The sequence below is a fragment of the Spea bombifrons genome, chromosome 2 (assembly GCF_027358695.1).
Source record: "Spea bombifrons isolate aSpeBom1 chromosome 2, aSpeBom1.2.pri, whole genome shotgun sequence".
In the NCBI taxonomy this organism is placed as follows: Eukaryota; Metazoa; Chordata; class Amphibia; order Anura; family Pelobatidae; genus Spea; species Spea bombifrons.
This window is the reverse complement of record NC_071088.1, coordinates 127,736,038-127,760,517: the sequence shown is the minus strand read 5'-3', so window position 1 is coordinate 127,760,517 and position 24,480 is coordinate 127,736,038. Positions and strand designations below refer to the sequence as shown.

The 24,480-nt window shown below is 40.5% G+C and overlaps 1 protein-coding gene across 1 annotated transcript; it reads right to left on the bottom strand.

The window, feature by feature from the left end:
• Nucleotides 1–1,516: 1,516 nt before the first annotated feature.
• On the bottom strand, nt 1,517–19,044 carry CENPJ (centromere protein J). Its single transcript, XM_053456448.1, has 17 exons — nt 18,965–19,044; nt 17,527–17,964; nt 16,816–16,939; nt 14,479–14,715; nt 10,758–10,878; nt 10,115–10,217; nt 7,908–9,384; nt 6,431–6,560; nt 6,148–6,313; nt 5,207–5,452; nt 4,820–4,913; nt 4,534–4,598; nt 4,212–4,304; nt 3,804–3,944; nt 3,622–3,706; nt 3,264–3,384; nt 1,517–1,940 (listed from the first exon to the last, which is right to left on the bottom strand). Exons 2-17 carry the CDS (start codon nt 17,932–17,934, stop codon nt 1,748–1,750), a joined length of 3,804 nt encoding a protein of 1,267 aa, XP_053312423.1. The 5' UTR covers nt 17,935–17,964; nt 18,965–19,044; the 3' UTR covers nt 1,517–1,747.
• Nucleotides 19,045–24,480: the final 5,436 nt, after the last annotated feature.

The window sequence follows — 24,480 nt, the reverse complement described above, 5'->3', positions numbered from 1 at the left end:
GACGACCCCCCAAAATCAAAATATTTAGGAAAAAAACAAAGCCTGAATATAAGACTACCCTATAGGAAAACATTTTTACTAGTAAATATTAATTCATGTAAACTAATTTTCATATTTAATAAAAGCTATGATTTATTTGCCAACCTGCCCCCCCCAGTTATGCACATCTGCCCCCAGACTTGCCACTCTGCCCCCAGAAATGCCTTATACCCCCCTATTTGCCACTCTGCCCCATGATGTGCCTTTTAACCCTCTATATGCCACTCTGCCTCCAGAAATGTCTTATACCTTCCCTATATGCCACTGTGCCCCATGATATGCCTTTTAACCCTCTATATGCCACAGTGGCATATAGGGGGTTAAAAGGCATATCATGGGGCTGAGTGGCATAAAGGGGGTTAAAATGCATTTCTGGAGAGATATATATATATATATATATAAACTGCTAACAGCAATCACACTCCTATCAAGCCAAGGCAGCCAGTACATGCTGGAACCTGGGGATGATAGTAGTGTGATTACAGCCTCCCTATGCCATGCTACCACCACCACCCCCCTTACACATCCATGCTATCACACACACACTCATTCACAAACATTTAAATACTCATTCATTCCATTAATCACACATACTTCACACATTTATCACAAAAACCCTCCCCCACCCCCTTACATGAACTGCAGATCTCCCACTCGCAGACTTCTGCAGGGGCCCGCCTGTGCGAGCAACTTCTCTGGCCCCACCCCCAGAGGAAGGAGGGGGGGAGGTAGAGTTATGTGAGGACTGTGCTAGCTTCCTGTTCTCCTGCTGCTAGTGGCACAGACGCTGCTCACGACCAAAGCACGGTAAGCAGCACGGCCCCAGCAGAATGAGGTCTGATTAGAAGACAACCTCAATTATAAGACGATGGGTATTTTTCAGAGCATTTGCTCTGGAAAAAACCTTGTCTTATAAAATCGAGCAAATACGGTATATCCTATCAAGATAACCAAGATTCACATATTCCCCTATTTGACACTTTAGGGACCAGGGCTTTTTACAGGACTGGATCGATTTTCATGTTACATTGTCCGCGATGTCCCTTTTAATGTACCCACAGGATTTTTTCCCCAGCACAAGTAGGGCTTTCTTTTGAAGCCATATTTAAAAGCCAAAGTACTGTATTTGCTTGAATATAAAATACACATTGTCTCAGTCGAGGTAGTCTTATAATCCAAACCCAAAAAAGGTCTGACTTCAAGACTAAAATCCAGATCCCCGCAGCGCTGCAGATCCTCCTCTCTAACAGCCAGAGAACATCTGTGCTACGCGTGAAGACTACCTCCGATCTGCATGCTCCAGGTCGGAAGGCCCCTTTCGAAACTATTTTGGACAGTCTCAGTACCCCTGTAGCTACGCCAGTGCCGCTTGTTAGTTTAGCTGCCCTTCAATTCAGTTTCCCTGTGGTCGCCCTCTTTACAGCAGTCAGGGAGCACTATTGGAAGCTGTAGGTGGTTTCATCTAGTTATGTTCATTTAAACCTTTAGGTTCTGTTTATTTTTTTATGCAGGATACAACATATAAAACTGTGAAATGAAAAAATACACTTAAATAAAGAGACATTCTTAGATTCAAGACACATATCTACATTTCATATTTACATTAAATACAAAGTATATACACAGGCAGATATTAAATTAAGTTAATAAGAATTAAATAAGATTACTTGACATCAAACAATAAAAATGAGTGTTTAGAAAACATGGGTCACATTTTAGCATCCATTAGAACATTGCCATCCTTGTCTTTAACCCTCACTCTGCCAGAAGCATATTTGGTCTCTTGCTGACCATTGCTATATACGGTTTTGACTGTTCCATCCGGATATTCGCGCCTTTTAAACTGTGGTGTATGCAGTTCATGCTGCCCGTTGTCAAATACTATAATTTTGGTTCCATCACTACAAGAAAAAGAAAAAAAAAAAGTTTATATAAAAGTAGTTATTTAAATGTATCCAATAAGAGGCGACATATCTGCAATTTTACATCATGCCACTATTAAGGCCGGACCTGGGCAAACTTGATTGATTATAGTACTGGAGTGCATATCGAGATTAATGAGTATTTTGTTTGTGTAACATTTTATAGAAGATGCTGTAAATTCAAGGATTTTAATTCATGGCTAGGGTAATGCCAAGAACATGGATTTGGTTTATTGCCCACACTAGTAGTATTTGGTGTAGTAAGGAACTTTATGTGGGGGGGGGTTGATTGCATCTATCTCTCAAAAGAAATGAGATTTATTACTATCTTATATTATAATTTATATTACTATTGATAAAAAAAAAACAACTAAGATGGGGTAATGGATAACATTACTGGCGCCTTCACACGCAACAGTGCATGGATAATTTAAAAACTATTATATATACATTCAAGCATCTTATACCCTAAAACTCAGGCATTATTAAAAAAAAAAAAAAAAAAAAGATTTTAGATTCAGATGTCATACCAGGATACGAGTTATACAGAAACAGAGGGGTTACCCTATGATAAATATTGTAAGTTTATCTTGATATAAGGTAGCAAGTAAAGCCAAGGGGTGGTTTGGGTAACTTTACAACTTGGAAACAAAGTGGTTGTTCGCAATCATGTGATGCATAAACACCTTGGAAAAGCAGGCTGGTTAAGGAAATAAATGTCAGCGAGATAAGGCTAACATCAAGGGGGACTTTAATCTTCCTGATATTGGGGGGGAAAAAACAAGCAGGGGGTCAGTCAAGAGTACAGACGTTGTAAGTTTGCTGTACTAAACTGGTTAATAAGAGTAAAAGGAAAGGAAACCACAAGCAATGCAGCAAAGCATGAGTCTGGGTTGTATAGTTGGAGGCATTACTAGCAGGAAAACGGAAGTGGCTTATGGGGGGGACACAAACAGAATTTGATGGCAGGTAAGAACCATTTGGCCTGTGACAAAGCACTTAATCAGTCCTTGGCCTCATCTTAGGTTCAGGATAGCCATATGCCTACCCCATGCATGTTTATATTACAGAAGATTTTTCTAAAGTACATTTTTTAGTGAAAATCAACTCTGTTGACAAAGAAAATCTATCAAAAAAACTGCTATAATATAAACTGTGCTATAATGTATGTATAATTGTGTATACATATACACACACATACACACATCTACAAAGCTAACCGTCACTAAAGAATACTTGATAATCCCATCATAGTCGCCGCCCCCACCGAATGTTCCTACTCCATGGCTAAAAATAACTTACGGCTGGATAGTTATGATGGTCCCATCAGGAAATATGCTCTCTTCTGTTCCATCTGTATGTAGATTCTTTATTGTCTGGTCTGGGAATGTTATCTCTTTTTTTCCATCTGGAAAATGCTTTTCTATAAAAGGCACAGGAATTTATATTTATGAATTAATTTTAATTGAAAGTAAAAAAAAAAAAACAACATTGAAGGTGTTGAATATTGCAAAACTACACTTTTTAATTGCTTGAAAAGCCTTTGAATTAACATCTCTAGGAACCTGTGATCTAGGAAGCCTGTGAACCTGCTTTTTATTTTGAAGTCACATTTGAAATGTTAAAAAGGTATAGCTGAGACATAAGATGCTATACTAACCTATTTGTCCATTTGGAAACTGCAGGATTTCTATTCCGTCGGGATATGTTGTATGCGTAGTTTGGGCCTCAGCATAATAGTAAATCTGTGTATGGTTATTAAAAAAATAAATAAAAAATCCTTGATTGAACAAATAAGCAATCATAAGTAAAATACAGATCATACACGGATCATACACATACCACGCGCTGGTCTGACAACACTTGCTTCACATCTCCATTGAAGAATGTTACAGTTGTGCTCTTTCCATCGGCACTGACTTCTTTACGGGTTCCATTGGGGAACAAGATCACATGACAGCCATTTCTTAAAATCCTCTCAATCTGAAATAAAGTTCAAACTTTGATATAAAGCAACATTCTTTTGGGTGACAACAGGCATGTGGATGTGTATGCAGGTTTTCCAAAGTAATGGCACGTGTAACAGTCAAAGGGAAGAGTTTAATAATCACTTTTTCTTCTTGATTTGTGTAATGTTTATCTGAAATTATGCAATAGTAACTTACTATGTCCTCTGCGTGCATATTTGATATGACTGCTTGACCATAAAATCACAAAGGTTACACAGACCATTACACGGTGGATCCTCACCTTCCCATCAGGATAGGAGATTTCCCCCTGAACTTCATCTTCCGCCTGGCCCTTAGTAGCTGGGACTTCATTTCTCTCAGGCATGTCAGAACACTGCAGGGGGGGGGATATGTTTTATTACATTTCTCTGTGTTCCCTGTAATTTCATTCTAATACCAGCACAAGCAAGAGTGGAATAGAAAGACCCATGCATAGGATAGAAGTAATGCTATACTTAGAAGAAGAGCAAGATTTTATGATGCAAGTCCTTTTGAAAGGAAAAGTAAATGCTCAGTAATTTGAAGACTTTTGCCAGGAACATGAAAACTGAATTTTTTTTTACCTCTTTGGTCTTGGGTTTAGTTTTGTCACACACAGGAGAAGGTTTGTCATGTTTTGGGGCTTTTCCTAAGGAGAAAAGGCAAATAAAAAAAAAAAAAAAAAGATTCAGGCTCCATTTTTGGTATTTAAATTAACCTTTACATCATCAAGTTAAGTCAGGTATCTTGGTTTAATACAAGTATGTGCTTACAGTTCGCCATCCTCTGGTGAATGGTTTTAGGTCCAGATTTGACATATGGGTGCAAAGACACAATATACAGACCAGTTGAGGAGGGGGGAGGGGGTACCTTTTATTGGTGCCTGGTTTCCGGGAGTTATTCTCATGCTGTCTGGTTGTGGAAATGAAGGTGGACTCCTGTTCTTCTCAGTAATTAAAGGACTCTGGGTGGGGGAAAAATACATATTTCACTATTAATGATACACTTTAAAATGAAAACATACAATTTTAAATAAACACTTGTGCATTTTAAGTAATATCAAACAGAATGCACCATTTGCTTTTCTTGTTTACATTCTGTTTCAGTGCGGGGTCTCTTCTAATGTGGCGAATTATCTTTAAGAACATCTGCATTTTTATTAAACTAGAATGACAATAGGACTGTATTTGTCAAGAGACATGTCTGCACATAAGATCTGGAGCATGTAGGCACAAATTCAATCATAATTTCACTAACCGTAGACTCAGATGGTCTCTGAACAGATGCTTGATTTTCCACCGTCTTCTTTTTGCTTTCTGCCACCTCTGCTTTTTTCCAAGCGTCTACACGGACCTTTTCCATAAACTTTATTTCTTCTCGGAGCTCTCCATTCTCTTTTGATAAGGTCTCTATCTGGTTTCGCAGACGGCCATGAGTTGTTGACCACTTTGCTTCCTTTCTTTTCAGTTCCTCTTGCAGGTCTTTCACTTGTTGCTTTAACAGCTTTGGGAGGGGGACACTTGTCAATCCCAAATACATTATCTACGCATATTATTATTTATTGTTTTATATAGCACCATCAAATTCCGTAGCACTACACATAAAATACGTTTATGTACACCGATTGTATGTGAATGGTAGAGCCAACATACTGCAGACTCTGTTGATTTAGGATTATTACATTTTATTTATAGCTTCGTCAGATTCTGCACTGCTATAGTGACAGCAACACACAGACATGCTGGTACAGAAGACGACAAGGACTCTGCTCATGCCTCAAATTTTACCTTTACATTGAGCGAGGCAAATGCATAGGAGCAAATCTGAACTTGCTCTTAGATCTGTGCAGACTGCCTTTGATGGCATAGAGAAATACTACAAATAGAGACCTGATGAACTGCAAATGCCCAAGTACGCTCTTGCAATCCCCTCTGATTAACACGTACAGGACTGTACGGCAGAGGACTGTGGACACGGGCAGGCAAGTATAACCTAACATCGTATACATGAACTTGAATAGTTACATGCAGGGTTAGTTGATGACAGATATACTTTAAAATGGGTGAAAAGTAAACAGCAGAATCCTGAGCGTTTACGGCCATAAAAAGTTTACGAAGATACCAAGTGGACATTTCTGTAACTGTAATAGAAATTTAAAAATACTATACAAAAAGTCTCACCAGCCATTGTTGTCTTACCTGTATTTCTTCTCGTTCTCTCTTATCTGGAATAGCTCTAGCTGCACTGGCATACTTTTCAAAAACTTTACGTTCTTTTTGCAGCTTTTTTATTTCTTCCTTTTTAAACTCTTCAATCCGAGCCAGTTCTTTAGCTTTTTGCTGCTCAAAGTCTGCTGCCTCTTTCCTTTTATTATAAGGGAAATTTCCAGTTGAGTTGATACAGCTCTATTTGTTATTAAAAACAACATTAAATATCTAAAATCCCCCCACACCCACAATTTGTCCCTCAAAATGCAGATACCTGAGGGCCTCCATAGCCTTTTCCTTTTCTTCATGGAGTCTTGTTAACGATGCATTTTCCATTTTAAATCTTTCAATTTCATTTTCCAGTTCAATTAATTTCTCCCTTAACAGCCGAGAATGAGTAGGATCTATTGAGGCAAGGGACATAAAAATAAAAAGAATTTAAAATATAACAGCACTATAATTTAATGCAACAAAGCTACATTGTGGGTAGTTAATGTTCTAAAACAAGAAAATTATAATTTTTCATGTGTGCATGGAAAGAGTTAAAATACCAGCATTTGAAATACCCTGGGGTGTCTAGTTTTCAAAAATATATGGTTTTATTGGGCACACTGAATTGGCCCGGCTCCAAGATGTACCAAATAGAGCATGGGCAAACGATCACCAAATGTCAAAGCACACATGCCTCAAACGTGGCCCTTTTGCTCCCAAACAGCCAGGAAAACCCATGCATGTGGGGTATAACTATACTCAGGAGATGTCACTGAACACATATTGGGGTGAAGTGTGACATACCAGGACCCATAAATTCATACCTGAATTAAAAGGTGTGGAAACAAATATGTGCAAAAAACAAATGGACTACCACAAAGTTTGACTAGAGGTAGAATTAGTGCATGGAAGGAGTTAAAATACTAGCATTTGAAATACCATGGTGTGTCTAGTCTTCAGAAATATATGGATTGATGGGGGCTTCAAAGATACCTGAAAAAGCAGCAAAAAATGCTACTTGTACTTATTGCCCCATAATGTGTAGAGAAAAAGAAAAGCAAAAAAAACAAAAACCCCATAAAAACATTAGGTATTTCTAAGCTCAGGACAAATAGTAAAATCTACTTAGCAGGTTTTTTCATTAGTTTTTATAGATGAGTAAAATATTTTTCAAGTACAAAGTCCCCTTTTTTTCCCTCAATCTTTAACCATATTTTATACTTTTGTTTTTATAGTAAATGATACAATCAAAACAATAACATCTAGAGAAAGCCCTTTCTTGTTCTGAAAAACCAATATATAACTTGTGTGGGTTCAGCAAACAGGAAAAAAGAAAATTACCGCTAAACACGGGCACCGGAGAAATGTTAAAACAGCCATTGTCACGAAGGGGTTAAAGATAAGAAAGCCCTTTTGCAGTTATGTTACAGCTAGTCCATGTTTTCCATGACCTCAAAACTTTTAAATGGTTGTGTATATTAAAGTAGTCACAGAGTTCTTTAATAGCCATTGCTCTGTAGCTGGGGGTATTAAACGGCAAACTAAACAACAAGAGGCAGTGACTTCGTTTCCATCTGGCTTGTTTTATATATGATGGATGTACAAAAACAAAACAATTTCCAGCACTCCCAATCCACTGCTTTTTAGTGGGATGATCTACCTCAACATGAAGGTAGATCATCCATAGTTACATCTATACAGTTTAGCAGGTTCTGGCATTTTAGGAAGAAAAAACATGTAACATTCATGGGTCCACATACCTGCATTCTCTTGCACTGGGGTGGATTTGCATGCTGGCTGGGACTTTGATTTGGGCTTTAGGGATGGAAATAATTTCATCATTAGATCTGAGGTTGGAGGAGGGCTCTGACTACAAACAGTTACTTCTGCTTTCAGATGATCGTCCCCTTTCTTTGAAGCCACCTTTCTTTTTATGGTTTTGTCTTGGACATATGTAGGACTCGTGGTGTATTCCGATGGCACAAACTCTTTTCTTGGAAAATTTTGCTCAGGGAAGTTTTCCTGGTTTTTCAAGTCTTCCAGATCTGCCCAAGTGCGTTCATCATCAAACTCGATTTGGCTGGTATCAGAGGATGAAGAACAAGGGCCATCAGCTTGGAAATGGTTACTTTTGTTTTCCAGAAGAGTTGACTCGTCGTCATCACTGTCCTCTCCGTTTGATAAATCTAGATCAAAGTCCCTGCTGTTGTTATTTTTTGTATTTTTACAAAGGTCTTTAAAGTCATCAGAAAGAGGATCATCTTCATTTTCACATGACATTCGGACAGGCTCAGTAAAATTAGTTTTTTTAATTTCTTGGTTGGCCGTGTGAATAACTTCAACTTCTTCACACTGCTTGTGAGGTACAACAGCAGTTAAAGCTACATTATTTTTTAATACAGTTTTGGCATCATTCTTCCCCTGGATCCTATCAAGTTTTCCGTCCTTGGCATCTTCATCACGGCTAACAGTTTTTACCTGCTGCACTTTAACAGGGGTAGAAGAGTGCCTGCCGTGTCCATTGTCGATCGCATAGTTTGGATCTAGCAGTTTCTGGACGAAAGAGGAGTTGCTAGAGAATGAGATCTCCTCAGCAGCCTGTTCTAAAAGTAAAAACTCATCAAGTTCAAAGTTTTCTTTTTGCTTCTCTTTTTCCCAGTTTGCCTGGCGTTTCTGAAACGACACTTCAAAAGACAGTTCAGAATGGGTGGTGTCTGAAGGAGGTTTTTCATTCGCTCTTGTAGAATTCTTTTGGTTTTCATGGCTTCCTAACCTGGAACGGAGTGCGTTTGCTTCAACTGGAGGTTGATTTTCCATATTTTCTTTATTGGCTTCTAAAATGTTGAGCTTGTCCCGTTTCATAGAACTTTTACCAGTCCAGCTAGACTTACTCTCCTGTTGCCCTTGTATCACTGAAGGGTGATTTTTTATGTTGTGGTTTTTAAGCACCAATTTCTTCTGAAGAAGCTCAGTATTCCCTTTGCTAGTCTGGTTTAACTTTTTAGATCCAACCATATTGTTCTCTGAAGTTTGTTCTTTGGTTACAGGTGCAACTTTCCTTTGCATGTGAAGTTTTAGTGTTTTATCGCTGCTAGCGGCCTCTGATATTTTTAGCTGGGCAAAGTCATTCTCCTTAGGTTTTGATACTTTAGGATTTCCACTCCTAAACCTGGCAAGTCCTTCTCCTCTTCTAAGAAATGGTCTTTTTAAGACAGGTTTCTCTTCATCCTTTGGTACCTGGAATCAAAAAACAATTGTTAGATCTCCAATGTCAACATGGAAGCAGGAATTATTTAATAGTAAGTGTATTACTTTTGTTTCAATTCAGTCAATGGGAAGCTATTGACTCCTAAACCCATCATTACGGTCCTCTATAGTCTCCATGCATTGCTGATGAGCGGGGCTGCGAGTTCATATGAAGTGACTTGAAGCCAACTCATGTTTAGCCCTTGTCCAGTGTTTTCATTTCTTTGGTACTACTAGTTTTTTTTTTTTGTTTTTTTTTATATATATTGGACAACATGCCTTAAGTTCAATAAAAATACTGGTAGAGTAATATTAAAGTTACTTAATTTTAATACTAAAAAGTTAAAATTAAGATGCAGTCAGATGCTTTATTATAAAGGGAAAATAATATTCTCCTTAAGGGTAAAATACTGCAATGGGGGTGCCATTGCAGTCAGTTGTGATATTTTTGGTGACTTTACTCAGCAAAAACACCACATTGAGCAGATCCTTTATGGAAATGCTAACATAGTCCATCGCCTCATAGACTTTCAATAGTGAGAGCGTCCAGCTGGATGATTAATGCTTAGCCATTCTATGGTTTACTACAAGACAGTATGGTAAGGAGTCAGCATTTTGTTTAAATTAAAAAAAACAAACAAAAAAAACCCCACACATTTACGCGCAAATGTGTGTAATTTCCCACGAAACGGAAATAGTTTATAGTATTCTTTGTCATTACCTGATGATCAATTTGTTTCAATCTTTGTTCTTCTAGCCTCATTTGCTCCTCCAAAAACTCTTCAAAAGACTTCTTCCGTTCCTTAATTTCTGATAAGATTGGTCTTTGGGTAATAATAAAAAATAAAAATAAAAAAGTTCATGTGCAATATTTCCATACAGGCTTTACAAACTAACCACATAAATTTGTATGACTTAAAAAAATAAATAGCCCTGTTAATCAGAATGGCTTTATTATACCACAAGCTGGAGATTGGAAATGGAATGATGTATGGCTAGACAGTTTTAAGCTCTTATAAAATGCACTATCCTCTGCACTCTGAAAGTCTCCCTCATACCGGTCTTGCCCCTCTACAAGCAACCATAAACACTGCTGCCAGGTTTTTTTCCTAACACCTCTCCCCTCTGCGCTTCAGAATTCATTTCAGAATCCTGACTCCTACTTTCAAAGTACTTTATTGTTTTTATATAGCATTGTTCTCATGTGCTGCCCCTATCCTCTGGAATGCCCTTTCCCGGCCATTCGGTCTTTCCCCCTTGCCTTCAACTTGATCTTGAAAGCTTGAAGTCATACTCAGTTACCATTAAATGGTATAATTGTAGCCTTTTTCTGTGATATTTATAGTAGCCAAGTGTAAAAATACCTTTCTTCTGTGAAAGCCAATTCTTCGTTGGTCTCATCTTTTTGCTTGCTCAAACATTCCTGCTCAACTTGTAAAGAAGTTTCAGAGTTTTCTTTGAGGTCATCAAAAATATCAGTTTCACCTACAATAATGCAATAAAAGAAAGTTTTAAAACCAATACACTCCTGGCTTCTGTTTATAACTGTGTCTCCATGATTCAGTGCTGAAGAAAGTTGTAGAGTGTATAAATAATCCCACAATTTGTTAAAATTGAGAACTATTTAGTTTATTGGGTGAATGGACAAGCATCACTATTATTTATATTTAATCATAATTGTTTTACGCCTGTTTTTCATCTAGAATACAAACACTTGGTTTAATCCCCTGGCCGCCCTATTATTGCAGGCATTGGTTGCATAGGGGAGGGCCTATCTAAATTTGTGGAGTATCGTTTACAACACTTAGATCATTTGAGGAATATATGCGGGGCTCTAAATATCTATTAAATCAATTTGCTACTGTTAGTTGAAAACCAAATTATGTGTGGGTTACACTAGATTATTACACTCATTATTGTGGGGTTAAGGCCACCATATTCTCTCTCCACCATCATAGTGGTTATTTCCCATATTTGATAGACTTTCTCAAGCTATGGGAAGACCCATGACAGCCATTTTTAGGTTGGTAGACGCATGTCTCATGAAATACTTTCACATATACTATTGTCTGGTATGTAGAGGATCTGTTATTTATGTGGTCTGGGGATGACAAGTCGATTATACAGTACGTGAACTTTTTGAATACTAACAATTTGAATCTGCAATTAACGTTTCATTTTTCCAAATGTTCTATCTTGGATCTTACACTCATAATCTTAAGGCGATATAATCACTGCTGGATATAGAAAGCCCACAGCTAGCAATACACTTCTTTTTGTTTTCCAGTCCAGTAACTCAGTATTCCTATTGGTGAATTTTTGCATTTCAGTGAATTTGAAAAACAGGCTGCACAGTTATAGACTAATAGGAGGAGGATATCTGGTTAAGATTATAAATGGAGCCTATAACAAAGCTAAGCACAGAGATAGATCCATGCTTGAGAAATAAAACACTACTACTTTGGAAAAGAAACTTGATGGTGGATGTAATATCGAGTACGTTGCACGCAAGGCTTGTTCTTTACAGCATATGCTATCTCAAAGTTATCTCCCTATTTAGTACTAAAGGAGATTCTGCTTGGTTACGTACTACTGGAATGCATTCTTGCCATTGTGGGAGATATAGTTGCTGTAAATTTGTTCATACAACCAAATCTTTTTTTAATTCAACTATTTTATTTTGAAAGACTCTATTAATTGAAATAGAAACAATGTGATTTATTTAAATTGAAATAAATCGCCTAGATATTTCCCTATGTGTGTAGAGGGTAATATCAGGTTTGTTTTCGTTCATGGAAATAGAACATTGTAAACTGGGAGTAAGAGGTGGAAATATTTTATCCCTTCTAAACAAACCCGATATTTGAAATGGGAACTAAAGCCCCTCTAGGTATTAACCGTGAACTCGATATTAATTAGGTCCCTTACGGTTTTAAAATGTTTGTACATGATTAAGCAGCTAAGGCAATAATGATTTTGTGAAGTTTAAACATTAAATAAAGATTTAAATTTTGTATCGTGCCGGACTCGCGTGCGGACGTGATTTTCAGCGTAACAGTGAAGTGAATGCGCTGCTCATCTACTTCTTATTGTTCTATCCTAGGGTTTGAGACACCCAACTTATGCTTCCCTGTAGGGCTGCAACTAACGATTATTTTAATAATCGATTAGTTGGCCGATTATTTTTTCGATTAATCGGATAAAAAAAAATGAATGTAAATTTTTCATTTATTTAAAATAATTTACTAAACAAATGATGTTAAATACAAACAGCAGAATAAAAGAACTTTGATAATACATTTCTTGTCTTTATTTCCCAACCAGCCCCCCAATATATGCACATTTGAGCCCAGGCTTGCTACGCTGCCTCCCAGACATGCCATGCTGCCCCCCCACATATGCCACGCTGCCTACCACAGCACTCCACGCTGCCTCCCACATATACCACACCACGCTGCCTCCCACATCTGCCACGCCACGCTGCCTCCCACATATACCACACCACGCTGCCTCCCACATCTGCCACTCCACGCTGCCTCCCACATATGCCACTCCACGCTGCCTCCCACATCTGCCACGCCACCTCCCACATCTGCCACTCCATTCTACCCCCCACATGCCACTGTGCCTGATACGCCTTATACCCCCTGAAACACCACTCCATCCTCCCCAGACATGCCACCCTGCCCTCCCCACATATGCCACGCCATGCTGCCTCCCACATCTGCCACTCCACAATGCCTCCCACATATGCCACGCTGCCTCCCACATATGCCACGCTGCCTCCCACATCTGCCACTCCACGCTGCCTCCCACATCTGCCACTGTGCCTGATACGCCTTATATCCCCACTCCATCCTCCCCAGACATGCCACCCTGCCTCCCAGACATGCCACTTCTCTACCCCCAGATATGCCACTCTACCCCCAGATATGCCTTATACACCCTGATACACCACTCCATCCTCCCCAGACATGCCACCCTGCCTCCCAGACATGCCACTTCTCTACCCCCAGATATGCCACTCTACCCCCAGATATGCCTTATACACCCTGATACACCACTCCGTCCTCCCCAGACATGCCACACTGCCCTCCCCACATATGCCTTATATACTGTATATGCCTTATACCCCCAGATATGTCACTTCACTGCCCCCAGGATTTAGATTCCCCTAAATTAACCCTAAACTCCCCATTAACCAAAATTGCCCCTAAATTAACCCTTAACACCCCCTTAACCACAGCATCCCCTAAATTAACCCTAAAGACCCCATCAACCACAGCATCCCCTAAATTAACCCTAAACACACCATTAACCACAACTGCCTCAAATTAACCCCAAACACCCCATTAACCACAGCTGCTCCTAAATTAACCCTAAACACCCTATTAACATAACTGCCCCTAAATTAACCCTAAACACCCAATTAACCATAACTGCCCCTAAATTAACCCTAAACACCCCACTAACCATAACTGCCCCTAAATTAACCCTAAACACCCCACTAACCATAACTGCCCCTAAATTAACCCCCACCTCCCCTAACTTTCAGTAGCCCAAATATATATATATATATACACACACATACACATTATATATATATATATATATACACACACATACACATTATATATATATATATATATATATATATATATATATATATATATATATATACTTACAGTTAGATGAGTGTCACAGCCATGTGGTTCTGGCCTGGAGAAGGAAGGGGCGGGGCCAGTTGTCACAGTGATTACAGGGAGGGGGAGTAAGTAGGAGCTGCTGCTGTGAGACGGTGAGTCAGACTAAACGGATTATATAATGAGGGGGATTTTTCAGAGCGTTTGCTCTGAAAAAACCCTCATTTTATAATCGATAATAATCGATTCAACTAATCGATAATGAAATTCGTTGCCAACGAATTTCATTATCGATTATTATCGATTTTATCGATTAGTTGTTGCAGCCCTACTTCCCTGTGACACAAAGTGTGTAGCTCTACCTTTTATACAAGAACCAACACATTGAACTGAAACAAAGCAAGTTCCATTTGTTAAAATTGCATCACGTCATACTACTTACCACTGCAATGCCCTTGTTCCTGTTCATCTACAAAGCAATCCTCTCTCAGGGATGCACCAGAGCAAATTTCCTGAGCCCACAAACCATTGGGTTGGTTCTTAAAGGACATAATGCTGCTGTTGATTACATCAGACCGGCTATAAGGATAGCTCCTGGGGATATTATGGCTGACCGGAGAGTTAACGGGTGAATGGTGCGGTGCTGCAGAATCGCTGGGATGAATCGGAGGATCAGGTTCTGTAACACAGCATACATAAACATGTCAATGGTGGCGAGTAAGAGGAACTGTAAGCTAAAATTCTGCAAGTCTATTTTACCTTTGTTATAAAAAACAATATTAGTTATTAAAAACTATTGAAGTTTCAAGCATTTTTTACGGCATTTAAATATGTACATGTATTCTGTAACGTATGTACTGTAAGCAGCAAAGCTTACAGAAGTAGCACATCCTTAGCTGAGCTAGTATTGAAATAAAGTTATCACATACATGCTATCTAAACATTGGTGTTTAGCTAGCATACATGCCATTGGTTACGGCAGGGCTCGACAAATCCCAGGCACCAGGTCGCCATGGCGACTCAGAATTTTGTCCTGGCGCCTAGGAGTTTGTCAGCCTCTTACATTCACAAAAAAATGCCCCCGTGTCCCACGGAGTGATCCTGTAGGCTGAAACCGCGATTGCAGAGAAACCTGCAATAGCGTTTTCAGCTGCCACAGGCAGCTTCAGGAAAGGGGGTTCAGTGTTGATTGGGTCCCCACACAAGTGTGGGGACCTGACACAACATCCCCCTGCTGCCTGATCGCTCCATGAGAGCGACAGGGCAGCGTTAACCCCTTCAATGCCGCGATCGCGGCTTTTAGGGGTTAATTCCCGTTTTTCAAGGGGCTCTGCTGCTGGTGGTCTGCCTGGAAGTCCAGGCAGACCAGCAACAGCAAAAACGAGCCCCCACAAGCCCTTTGATGACTCCTGTAGGCATGGAAGCCTACAGCAGTCATCAGAGACTCCCCCCTGCAATGGCTGGTCTATAGACCAGCAATTGCTTCCCAGCTGCCAGAGGCAGCTTCAGGGACAGGGGAGAGGGTTCTTTGGTCTCCACATGAGTGTGGAGACCAGCCCCAACACCCCCCTGCTGCCTGATCGCTCCATGAGAGCGACAGTGCAGCGTTAACCCCTTCAATTCCACAATTGTTTATAACACATTCGTGGCATTGCAGGGGTTAACATTTGTCCCCACAAGCTTGTGGGGACTAAATATCAATCAATGCTGTGCTCCAATGGAACATCAGCATTGAAAGTGTTAAAAAAAATATATATATCAAAAAAAATTATTTAAAAAAAAAAAGCCAAAAAAACAGCACTGACCTGAAAGTCCAGGGTGCTTCCAGGTCAAACGCTGTGAGTTTAGTAAGTGGGCTGATGATGATCAGATCACTCCTAACCAACTGTTAGTTTAAAAAAATTCCTGGCTCCTAACTTTTTTAGCTGGCGCCTAGATTCACAACAAATTTGTCAAGCCCTGGGTTACGGCTTCAGAGAGTCAGTAGTAGCGCTACTGATGATGTGAAAGCAGTTTATATACTAATACTTCAAGGTTTCAGTGAATTAAAGGCATACTCCAGCCATCATATGTATCATAAATGCATATGATAGTTAAGAGGTTCCTTTAAAATTTTCATGGCATTCCTCTTGAAAATGCATTGTGGGATTCTGCAGAACACATCTTCTGTCATGTGATATACTTAGTGCTAGTCAGCTCAGCAAATGCTGTATGCATGTACACCGCCGTTGATTTCAATAGGAGGTGTCATTGATTGGCTACCTCAAGCATCCAATCGGTAGAAAATAATCAAACTATGGAGGCCCTGCAGCTTCTCTCTAATATAGCTAACTTATTTTTAATTAATTCATATTCAAGTACTCAATGCACTTCAATAAGCATTATTTTTGATGAGGCTGTAAGGGACATCAGTCTGATTTAAAAGGAACATTACGAAGTCTGATTCCAGTAACTCGAGATGATTCAATTTACGAAATGGACTCCAACATGCATTAAATATCTAAAATAAAGCTTTGGAGACTAGTTGTTTCTTTAATCCATTAAAAAAAAAATCCTCGCTCACTGGATTATTCATTATACAAGACATTATCTTGTCTCTTCCTTCTGTACAAAAAAATTGTCAGGGATAACCCCTCATACTGCATAAGATCAGTGAGTTCCTGCTGCAGATCTCCTGCCCGCTCCCATGTTGATAAATAAAGCCCATCGTTCATATAAGTATTCTGTGAAAAATATATGGAACACAGCGAGCATCAAAAAATGGACCAAGTTTACCTACCAATGCAGGCCGGCCGGTTGGCTACCAAGCTCAGCAGCATCTTCTGTTCCTCCATAAGTCTCTGCAGTTGTTCCATCTGCTGTTGCTTCAGTTGTTCTTGCTTTTGTTGCTGTAGTTCCTTAAGCTTCCAGAGAAATAAAAAAAGGTATATTTATGTATACACATACAGACACACACTGTATATCCCCACTGCATTATACCGTACTTCAAACTGTAAAGCATTACGTAAATCTATGATCCCTTAATAAATAAGTTTATGGAAATCTAGTAAACATAATATGACAGTTCCCAGGGGCCATAGTTCAGACACCACAATAACATTTTACATTATCACAAGTGCATACATTGTACATAAATGGTGGCACGAAACATGAAAAAGTGACTTTGGTGTAAAGACCTAAAAATGAACTCCTCAACATAGCAGCCAATGGAATGGCACAAAACAGCAGGGACATTTTTCATTGGTTGCTAGTTATTAGATCATGTTTCAATATTTACCTTAAGGTCACAATTATACATAACCCTACTGTTCATTTGTGAGGCTATTAGCTTATTCCAAGCAAGTTAGACCATATAATTATCTTAAAGCAGAATAAAATGGCTTGCAATTTTTAGCATTTATGAAACAGTATGTTAATCAATGTGTTATTTAAAGTGTGAATCTTGGAGGTTGATTAGTTATACTTTTGATCTATTTGCACAACATGATACCTGTTCAAGCTTTCTTAAAAGTGGATTATTTAAGCTGGTATTTATAACATCTTCTGTTGATCTTGAACTCTGGACAACTTCATGGTTACAAACAGAGCCTTTAAATCCAAACATCTCCCCCTTGTCATCGACACTGAAATCGGACATTCTGGAGTCTGTAGCAAGCGTTTCATCATAAGGATCTTCTTCCAGGGAATCTTCACTGAGTACTCCAATGCCACTCTCGGCATGATGAGTCATATTAAAACCCCCGGAGGCACGGCAAGGATTTAACATCTGGAAGTCTCTATCTGGCTCAAAGATCGGAAAAGTGGGATTTAAAATCACACCTGAGCGTGAAAGGCTTGGTATGTACTGAGCCATAAAATTTGTTTCTCCAGGAAAATTGGAAGATGGCATTTCTGGCATTGTGAGGCAATTGATGCAACCATCAAATATCTAAAAAACCAAAAATAAAGAGAAAACAGAATAAAGGTTACACATAAAAATTACTATTGGCATTGGATACAACAGCTACCTGGAAATGACTTAAGTTAAACGTACAATCCATTCCCTCCATTACTGGGGAACCTATTCCTCTACATTTATTCTATAACCTTATCTCCCCGAGTAAAGTCAGTTGATATACTGGGGTTTTATTGTATGATTTTTATGGTGGTTGGGGTTATTATACAGACAACATGCACAGTTAAGTATAAAAAAAAACCAATTATGGTGGACCTCAAAAGCTGAAACTACATCAATACTTACTATACGCTTGTAGGTCTCTCAACAGGTATAGGTGCAACACCATTATCAATATAATTAGAAGAATCAATTGGTGGTATCATTACAGACACAATGTGACCACTGCTTGCACCATTCCATCGGTTGCTATGGAGATAACACACTTTGCATATCAGTTACTCTGATTAACTGCTAAAATGTAATTTAAGATCCATATGGGGTGATATATAGCCCACATAAATTATGTGATGGCAGGGGGATATCTGATCAACATATAGATGGCTTTCACCTTAAATGACAGATAATTCCGAACACATCTATCAGTGAAAAATATTACTACAGAGTCCATACGTCAAACGGGGGCAAAACAGGCATTGTTGACACCAAAGTAATATATATATATAAATATTATATTATATGGACAGATAAAGAGACCGACAGATAACATTTACACAGCAATAAAATATAGGTTCCTCTATAGTAAAAGAGAACATTCTGGATCTTTGACCTTTCCCCCACTACCTTTTTATTAATGTTGTCCAGTATTTTAGACACAACTCATTTAACAAACTTATTTCCAGATGTTCACTCATTTCACTGACAGGAAAAACAAGTTAACGCAAGGACTCCGTATATAAACAGCATATAATATAATATATATTAAAAAAGAAGAGAATGTAATACAGTAGAATAAAATCCCGCACCTACCCACCTGGTCTGTCTCTCGCTGACATGCGATTAAAGCTCGTCCAAAGGAAGAATTGTTAAATACCCCGCTACGATTTCCGTCTGCCAAACCCTTTGCAAACAAAGCACTTCTTAACAGCCCGTGGCAGAGGCTCACGGGAAATGTAGTGCTTTGGAAACGGAAGTGGAACCTGCCCGCTGGGTATTATTGTCAATACGACTACATTTCCCACCATTCTTCACCACGAAAAGTACGTTGGTTGCAGAAAAGGATGTCGGGAGATTAAACAAAAAGTGGTTTGCCTGCACTGGCGGGAGTCTGTGTAGCTGTGGCGCATTTGAGTGGGTTTGTATAGTTTTGTGTTAGCAGAGAATACGGTGGCTGTTGTGGTGCAGCTATGGGTTAACGGGCATGATAGGTGGGAATGTACCCCAAGGACTGAAGGTTTTTTTTTTTGTAATTTTTACTATATATTTGTTAAACCATCATTCCCCTGTTCTGTATTTGATGAACCCACCCAATTTAGGCAGCATTCTGTTCAGCACAGGTAGGGCCTTCTTTTACAATCATGACACATGATTTATTTATAGCAATTAACATAGCATTGTCAGAAATATTTTGATATGTCCCCTTAAGCATACTAAGACATTTTGGATACTGCCATGCCTCCAACTTTGTGGGAACAGTTTGGGGAAGGCCCTTTTCTATTCCAGCATGACTGTGCACAAAGTGAGCTCCATAAAAACATCATGAGTTTGGTGTGGAAGAACATGACTGGCCGCATAGAGCCCTGAGCCCTATCCTAAAACCAAACGACAAAAAAACTTTTTTTTTTTTGAAATTTCTCTTAGGATTTACACCAGCAGGGACTTTCGTGACATCGCATTCTAAATACATAGACATTAATATGTAGTTGGTCCCCCCCCCCCCTTAGCAGCTGTAACAGCTTCCACTCTTCGGGGGAAGTTTTTCAACAAGATTGTGGATACTGCTGTACTGTTGAAAATGCATATTAAATAATCTTTGATTCTGTTCTATAAATAACATTACATTTATTTATATGGTGCTAGCAGATTCCATAGCACTGTTACAATCAGTAGGATACTTTTAAGTCACACACAATAACAAACTGGTACAAAAGGATAAGAGGGCCCCGCTCTTGGAGGCTTACAAACTAGTTGGTGTCAGAGAGGGGAGTGTAGATGAGTACTACTTGGATGAGGATATGTTGATGGGGTCCAGATGATCTGTTGCAGTTGCTGATCGTTAAGATGGCTGAGAGTGATAGGAAGAAAGGTATGTTTCTCAAAAAGTCTGACAGAACTGAGAAGAGAATTCAACAGAAGTGGTGTAGCATGGGCAAAATCCTGAATATGGAAGTTAAAAAGAGGCAATGACTGTAGAAGAGACCAAGTCATGAGAAGAATGAAGAGGGGGGTTAGGGGGGTGCGGAGTTGTTACATTTAATTCTGAAGGGTATAGGGAGTCAATGGAGGGATTGGCATAGTGGAGCAGCAGATGAGGAACGGTGACAGAGAAAGATTAATCTAGCTGCAGTGTTAATGGTGAAAGGCTGGAGAGGGGAAGACAAGTCAGTAGGGAGTTGCAATAGTACAGACAGAATATCACAAGGGAGTGGGTTAATATTTCATTTTTTACGTGTTACAATGGGCAGATTTGGGAGATGTTCTTCAGGTGAAGGTAGTAGAATTTGGTGAGGGACTAGATGTAAGGGGTGAAAGAAAGAGCAGAGTCAAGTGTGACACCAAGGCAGGGAACTTGGTCTGTCGGTTGGATAGTGGAGTTATCAACAGTAAGAGCCATGTCAGGAATTGTGGACAGAGAGGATGGGGGGATTACCATAAACTCAGTTTTGGAGATGTTGAGCTTTAGGTAATTGGACGCCATCCATGATGTAATTCCTGAAAGGCAGTCTGTGAGACGAGCTAGAAGAGGGTGAAAGGTCAAGAGAGCAAATATAGATTAGGGTGTCATCTGCATATAGGTGTCATCCTATATCAGTTCCGAGAGAAGGGGTGTAAATGGAGATTAGTAGGCGCCCAAAAGGGGCGTCAACAGATAGTAGGAGAGGAGCAAGATCCAGTGAATAAGACACTAAAAGTATGGTCAGAGAGGTAGGCTTTTTTACCAGGAAACATTAAGTTCTTACCTGAGAATTTATTTTCCTTGTCACTTCATGGCTCTGCCTATCCGAATGGGGCAGGAAAGAATAAAACCCCCAGAATCCTCCTCCCTTACCCACAGTGAATACAAAAGACCAAATATGGAAAAAAACTAAACCCTTTATTAGGGAGGGCAACACCCTGTCACTTTTGGTAGCATAGGAGATATAAAAAAGGCATTAGGGGGAATGAAACAACTGACTCCAAGACTCTTCTACCGATCTTGGCATAATGCAGACTGGCAGCCTGCAGACGATAATGCTTAAAGAAGGTATGAACACTTCCAAACAGCAGCTTTACAAACTTGCTCGATTGGAACTCCAGCAAGATGTTGTGACCGCCCAATTGGAATGAGCCTTGAGACCAGAGGGAGGAGGTCAACCATCTAGCTATAGAGGACCTTGTAACGCTAAGACCTTTCCTAGCTCTGGAAAAGTAAACAGATTCGAAGATCTTCTCCATGGAGCAGTCTTCTGTAGGTATAAGGCCAAGCATCTGCGTACATCCAGGCAATGGAGCCAGTGTTCTTTGTCATCACTAGGACTGTGAAGAATCCCTTTTATGGACGGAATGGCCACCCGAAGGAACTTCTGTGACTTCTGCCTCATGGGAACATGAAGATAGGCATCTTGAAGATCGAGAGTAGCCACAAAATCTCTCTTGGAAAGAAGTTCTATAGTGGATCTGATTGACTCCTCCCAGGGTCCAGGTGTCTGAACATATTAGAGCCCATTGATGTAGAAATCTCTTCAGCCTGCCCCCTACCGCAATGCTTCTGGTGTCATGTTTTCTTGGAATCCCTGTTCTCCTGTTTAGAGGAGGAAGGTCTGCCTCTGCCGTGGAAAGGCCAAAATCTGGAACCATAAGGTCTATCTCGGAATGGGGTCTGGAATCCTGACCTCTGGATGACTTAACTGGGTTTGGACAAAAATGTGGCAGTGGTTTGCATTTCGGCAAAAAGTACTGGTCACCAGTAACTTTTTCCAAGAGAACTTCTAGTTCCTTCCCAAACAAATCTTTCACAGAGGAGGGGATCCCACACATATGGTGCCTGGAATCTGAGTCTGTTGACCAGGATTTGAGCCATGGAGCTCTTCTTGAGACCACCGATAAGGCAGGGGCCCTAGCAGCCATACGGACAGATTCCATAGCTGAATCCTACAAGCGCATAGCTCTGGCCACTGAAGTCTCCATAATGCCTGGTTTAAATATCGCTGCTGAGGCTTCAGAAGATCTATTAGCTGCCCCTTCCGCCTTCCTGTCCATGGAATCCTCCAAGGGAATAGCAGATCTTCTAGTGGTTACCTCACTGCAGTAACCAGCTTGTTCACCTCTTCTACAGGAAAGAAAAAGGTCTCTTCAGAGAGCTCCCCTACTTCTGGAGATTCGGGTTCCTCCAGGAACCTGATTGGAACCCAGGCAGAGGACTGGAGCTTAGCCTTCATCCATTCCTTGAAATCCAAAATGGATTCCTCCCTGGCTTTCAGGCAGGAAAAGCAACATAGTAGCATTGCAATTTTTACAGGCAAAATGCTTTGTCTTGGATGTAGCCTTCTTAGAAGCTGGAGATTCTTCGGGGCGGTATGGCCTATCTGGTGACATCCTGATAACAAATGACTGGTGACGGTTAAAATATAAAAAATAAGACAGAAGCAAATAAACTCCCATGGACTCATAACCTACTTGGGCTAAGGGGTAGAAAGACACCAAAAGCAGGAGATCAGAAGCCAACTGCAACACAAGCAAATAAATAGAGAAACCTTATCAAAACCGTGGGAAAAACACAGTCCAGAAACCGCCAAAAAAAACTCTGACCTGAGAGCTGCTTCCTGCTGCTGGAAGACGCCTACCCAAGGCGCCCCCTGGCAGCCTGGGATGAGAACCGTAAACAAGTCACAGGCAGGACCTGCTGCAACCACCGGCAGAGTGTAGTGGGGTCTCCTTCGTCCTGGAACAAGCTAGCCAGCCCAAGGGCTGCCAAAGGTAAGCAAGCTAGGGTCCCCCCTGCACAACATTAACACTTTCCCCGCTTTGGCAAAGCAATCGGAGTGGGGGAAAGCAAAGTGCTTCCCTGCTACCCAAAGCGGGATGGTAGCGCAGGAGATATTAGCTCTCCCATGAGCTCAGACAAACAACAAACGGTGGGTGACTGCACCTACCCTGAATAGGGCAGGAAAGAACTGTGCTTGAGGAGGTGGTTCTGGGGGGTTTTCTTTCCTGCCCTATTCGGATAAGCGGAGCCATCTCCCATGCTACCGGAAGTGACGGGGGAAAGAGTGTTGTCACAGATGCCACGAGCATGGAGGCTTTGTAGGAGGATGGTGCGGTCACTGCGAAAGATTACAGAGAGGGCCAAGAAGTTGTGAGAAGTGGCCTTTTGTTTTAGCTGTGAGGAGATCATTAGTTATTTTAGTGAGTGCAGCCTCAGCTGAATGTAGGGATGGAAACCAGAATGTAGAGCGTCAAGCGTAAAGTTCGAAGAGAGGAAATTAGTTGATTATAAGTTGGTGATTCCAGCAGTTTAGATGCTAACAGAATAACGCAAACTGGATGGTTGAGAGTCCAAGTGAGGTGGAGGGCAAAAGTAATTTGGAAGCAGCAGGTGAGGATGGGTCATCAATAGGTATATCGAAGTCACTTAGAATTAATGTGGGAATGATGGAGGAAACAAAGTCGGAGAGCCATGTAGCAAAGCAATCAAAAATTGGGAACTACAGGCGGTCCCCTACACAGCTGGATTGGTTTAGATATGCCCAGCTGGGCGATTTCTTTCATTCCCTGTGGCGACTGCACCATGCTTTGAGGGACCTCACTGTGTTTGAGTCGCTTTGCGCATCCACCTTGTGCCTGGCCAATGGAATTTCCCGGCTTTACAACTTGTTGTCCAACTTGAATCCGGTTCCCCCAGTTTTTCTGAGTCGCTGGGAGTCATTGTTGCAGGTCGTCCTCACGGAGGAGCAGTGGGAAAAGGTGTGCATCCTGACCCATCGTTGCTCTCTGAGCAATCGAGACCAGGAAAGATCATATAAGCTACTGGCCCTCTGGTATCGGCCCCCAGAGGTGGCATCACGCTACAATCCTGCTATTGCGGACTCCTGTTGGAGGTGTGGGCCTTCTCCTGGCTCTTTGATCCACCTGTGGTGGCACTGCCCACGAATTGTCTCATATTGGCAAGCTGTCCATACGTGGATTACAGCCCTTACGGACAAGGCAATCCCCCTTTACGCCAGAATTTGATCTTCTCCACCATATGCCTATCTCAATCTCATGGTATGCGTCACCTACTTACTGCGGCATTTCTGCTGTCAGTTTTCATACACCTCTGGGGTTATTATGTTATTTTATGCTTTGGGGCTT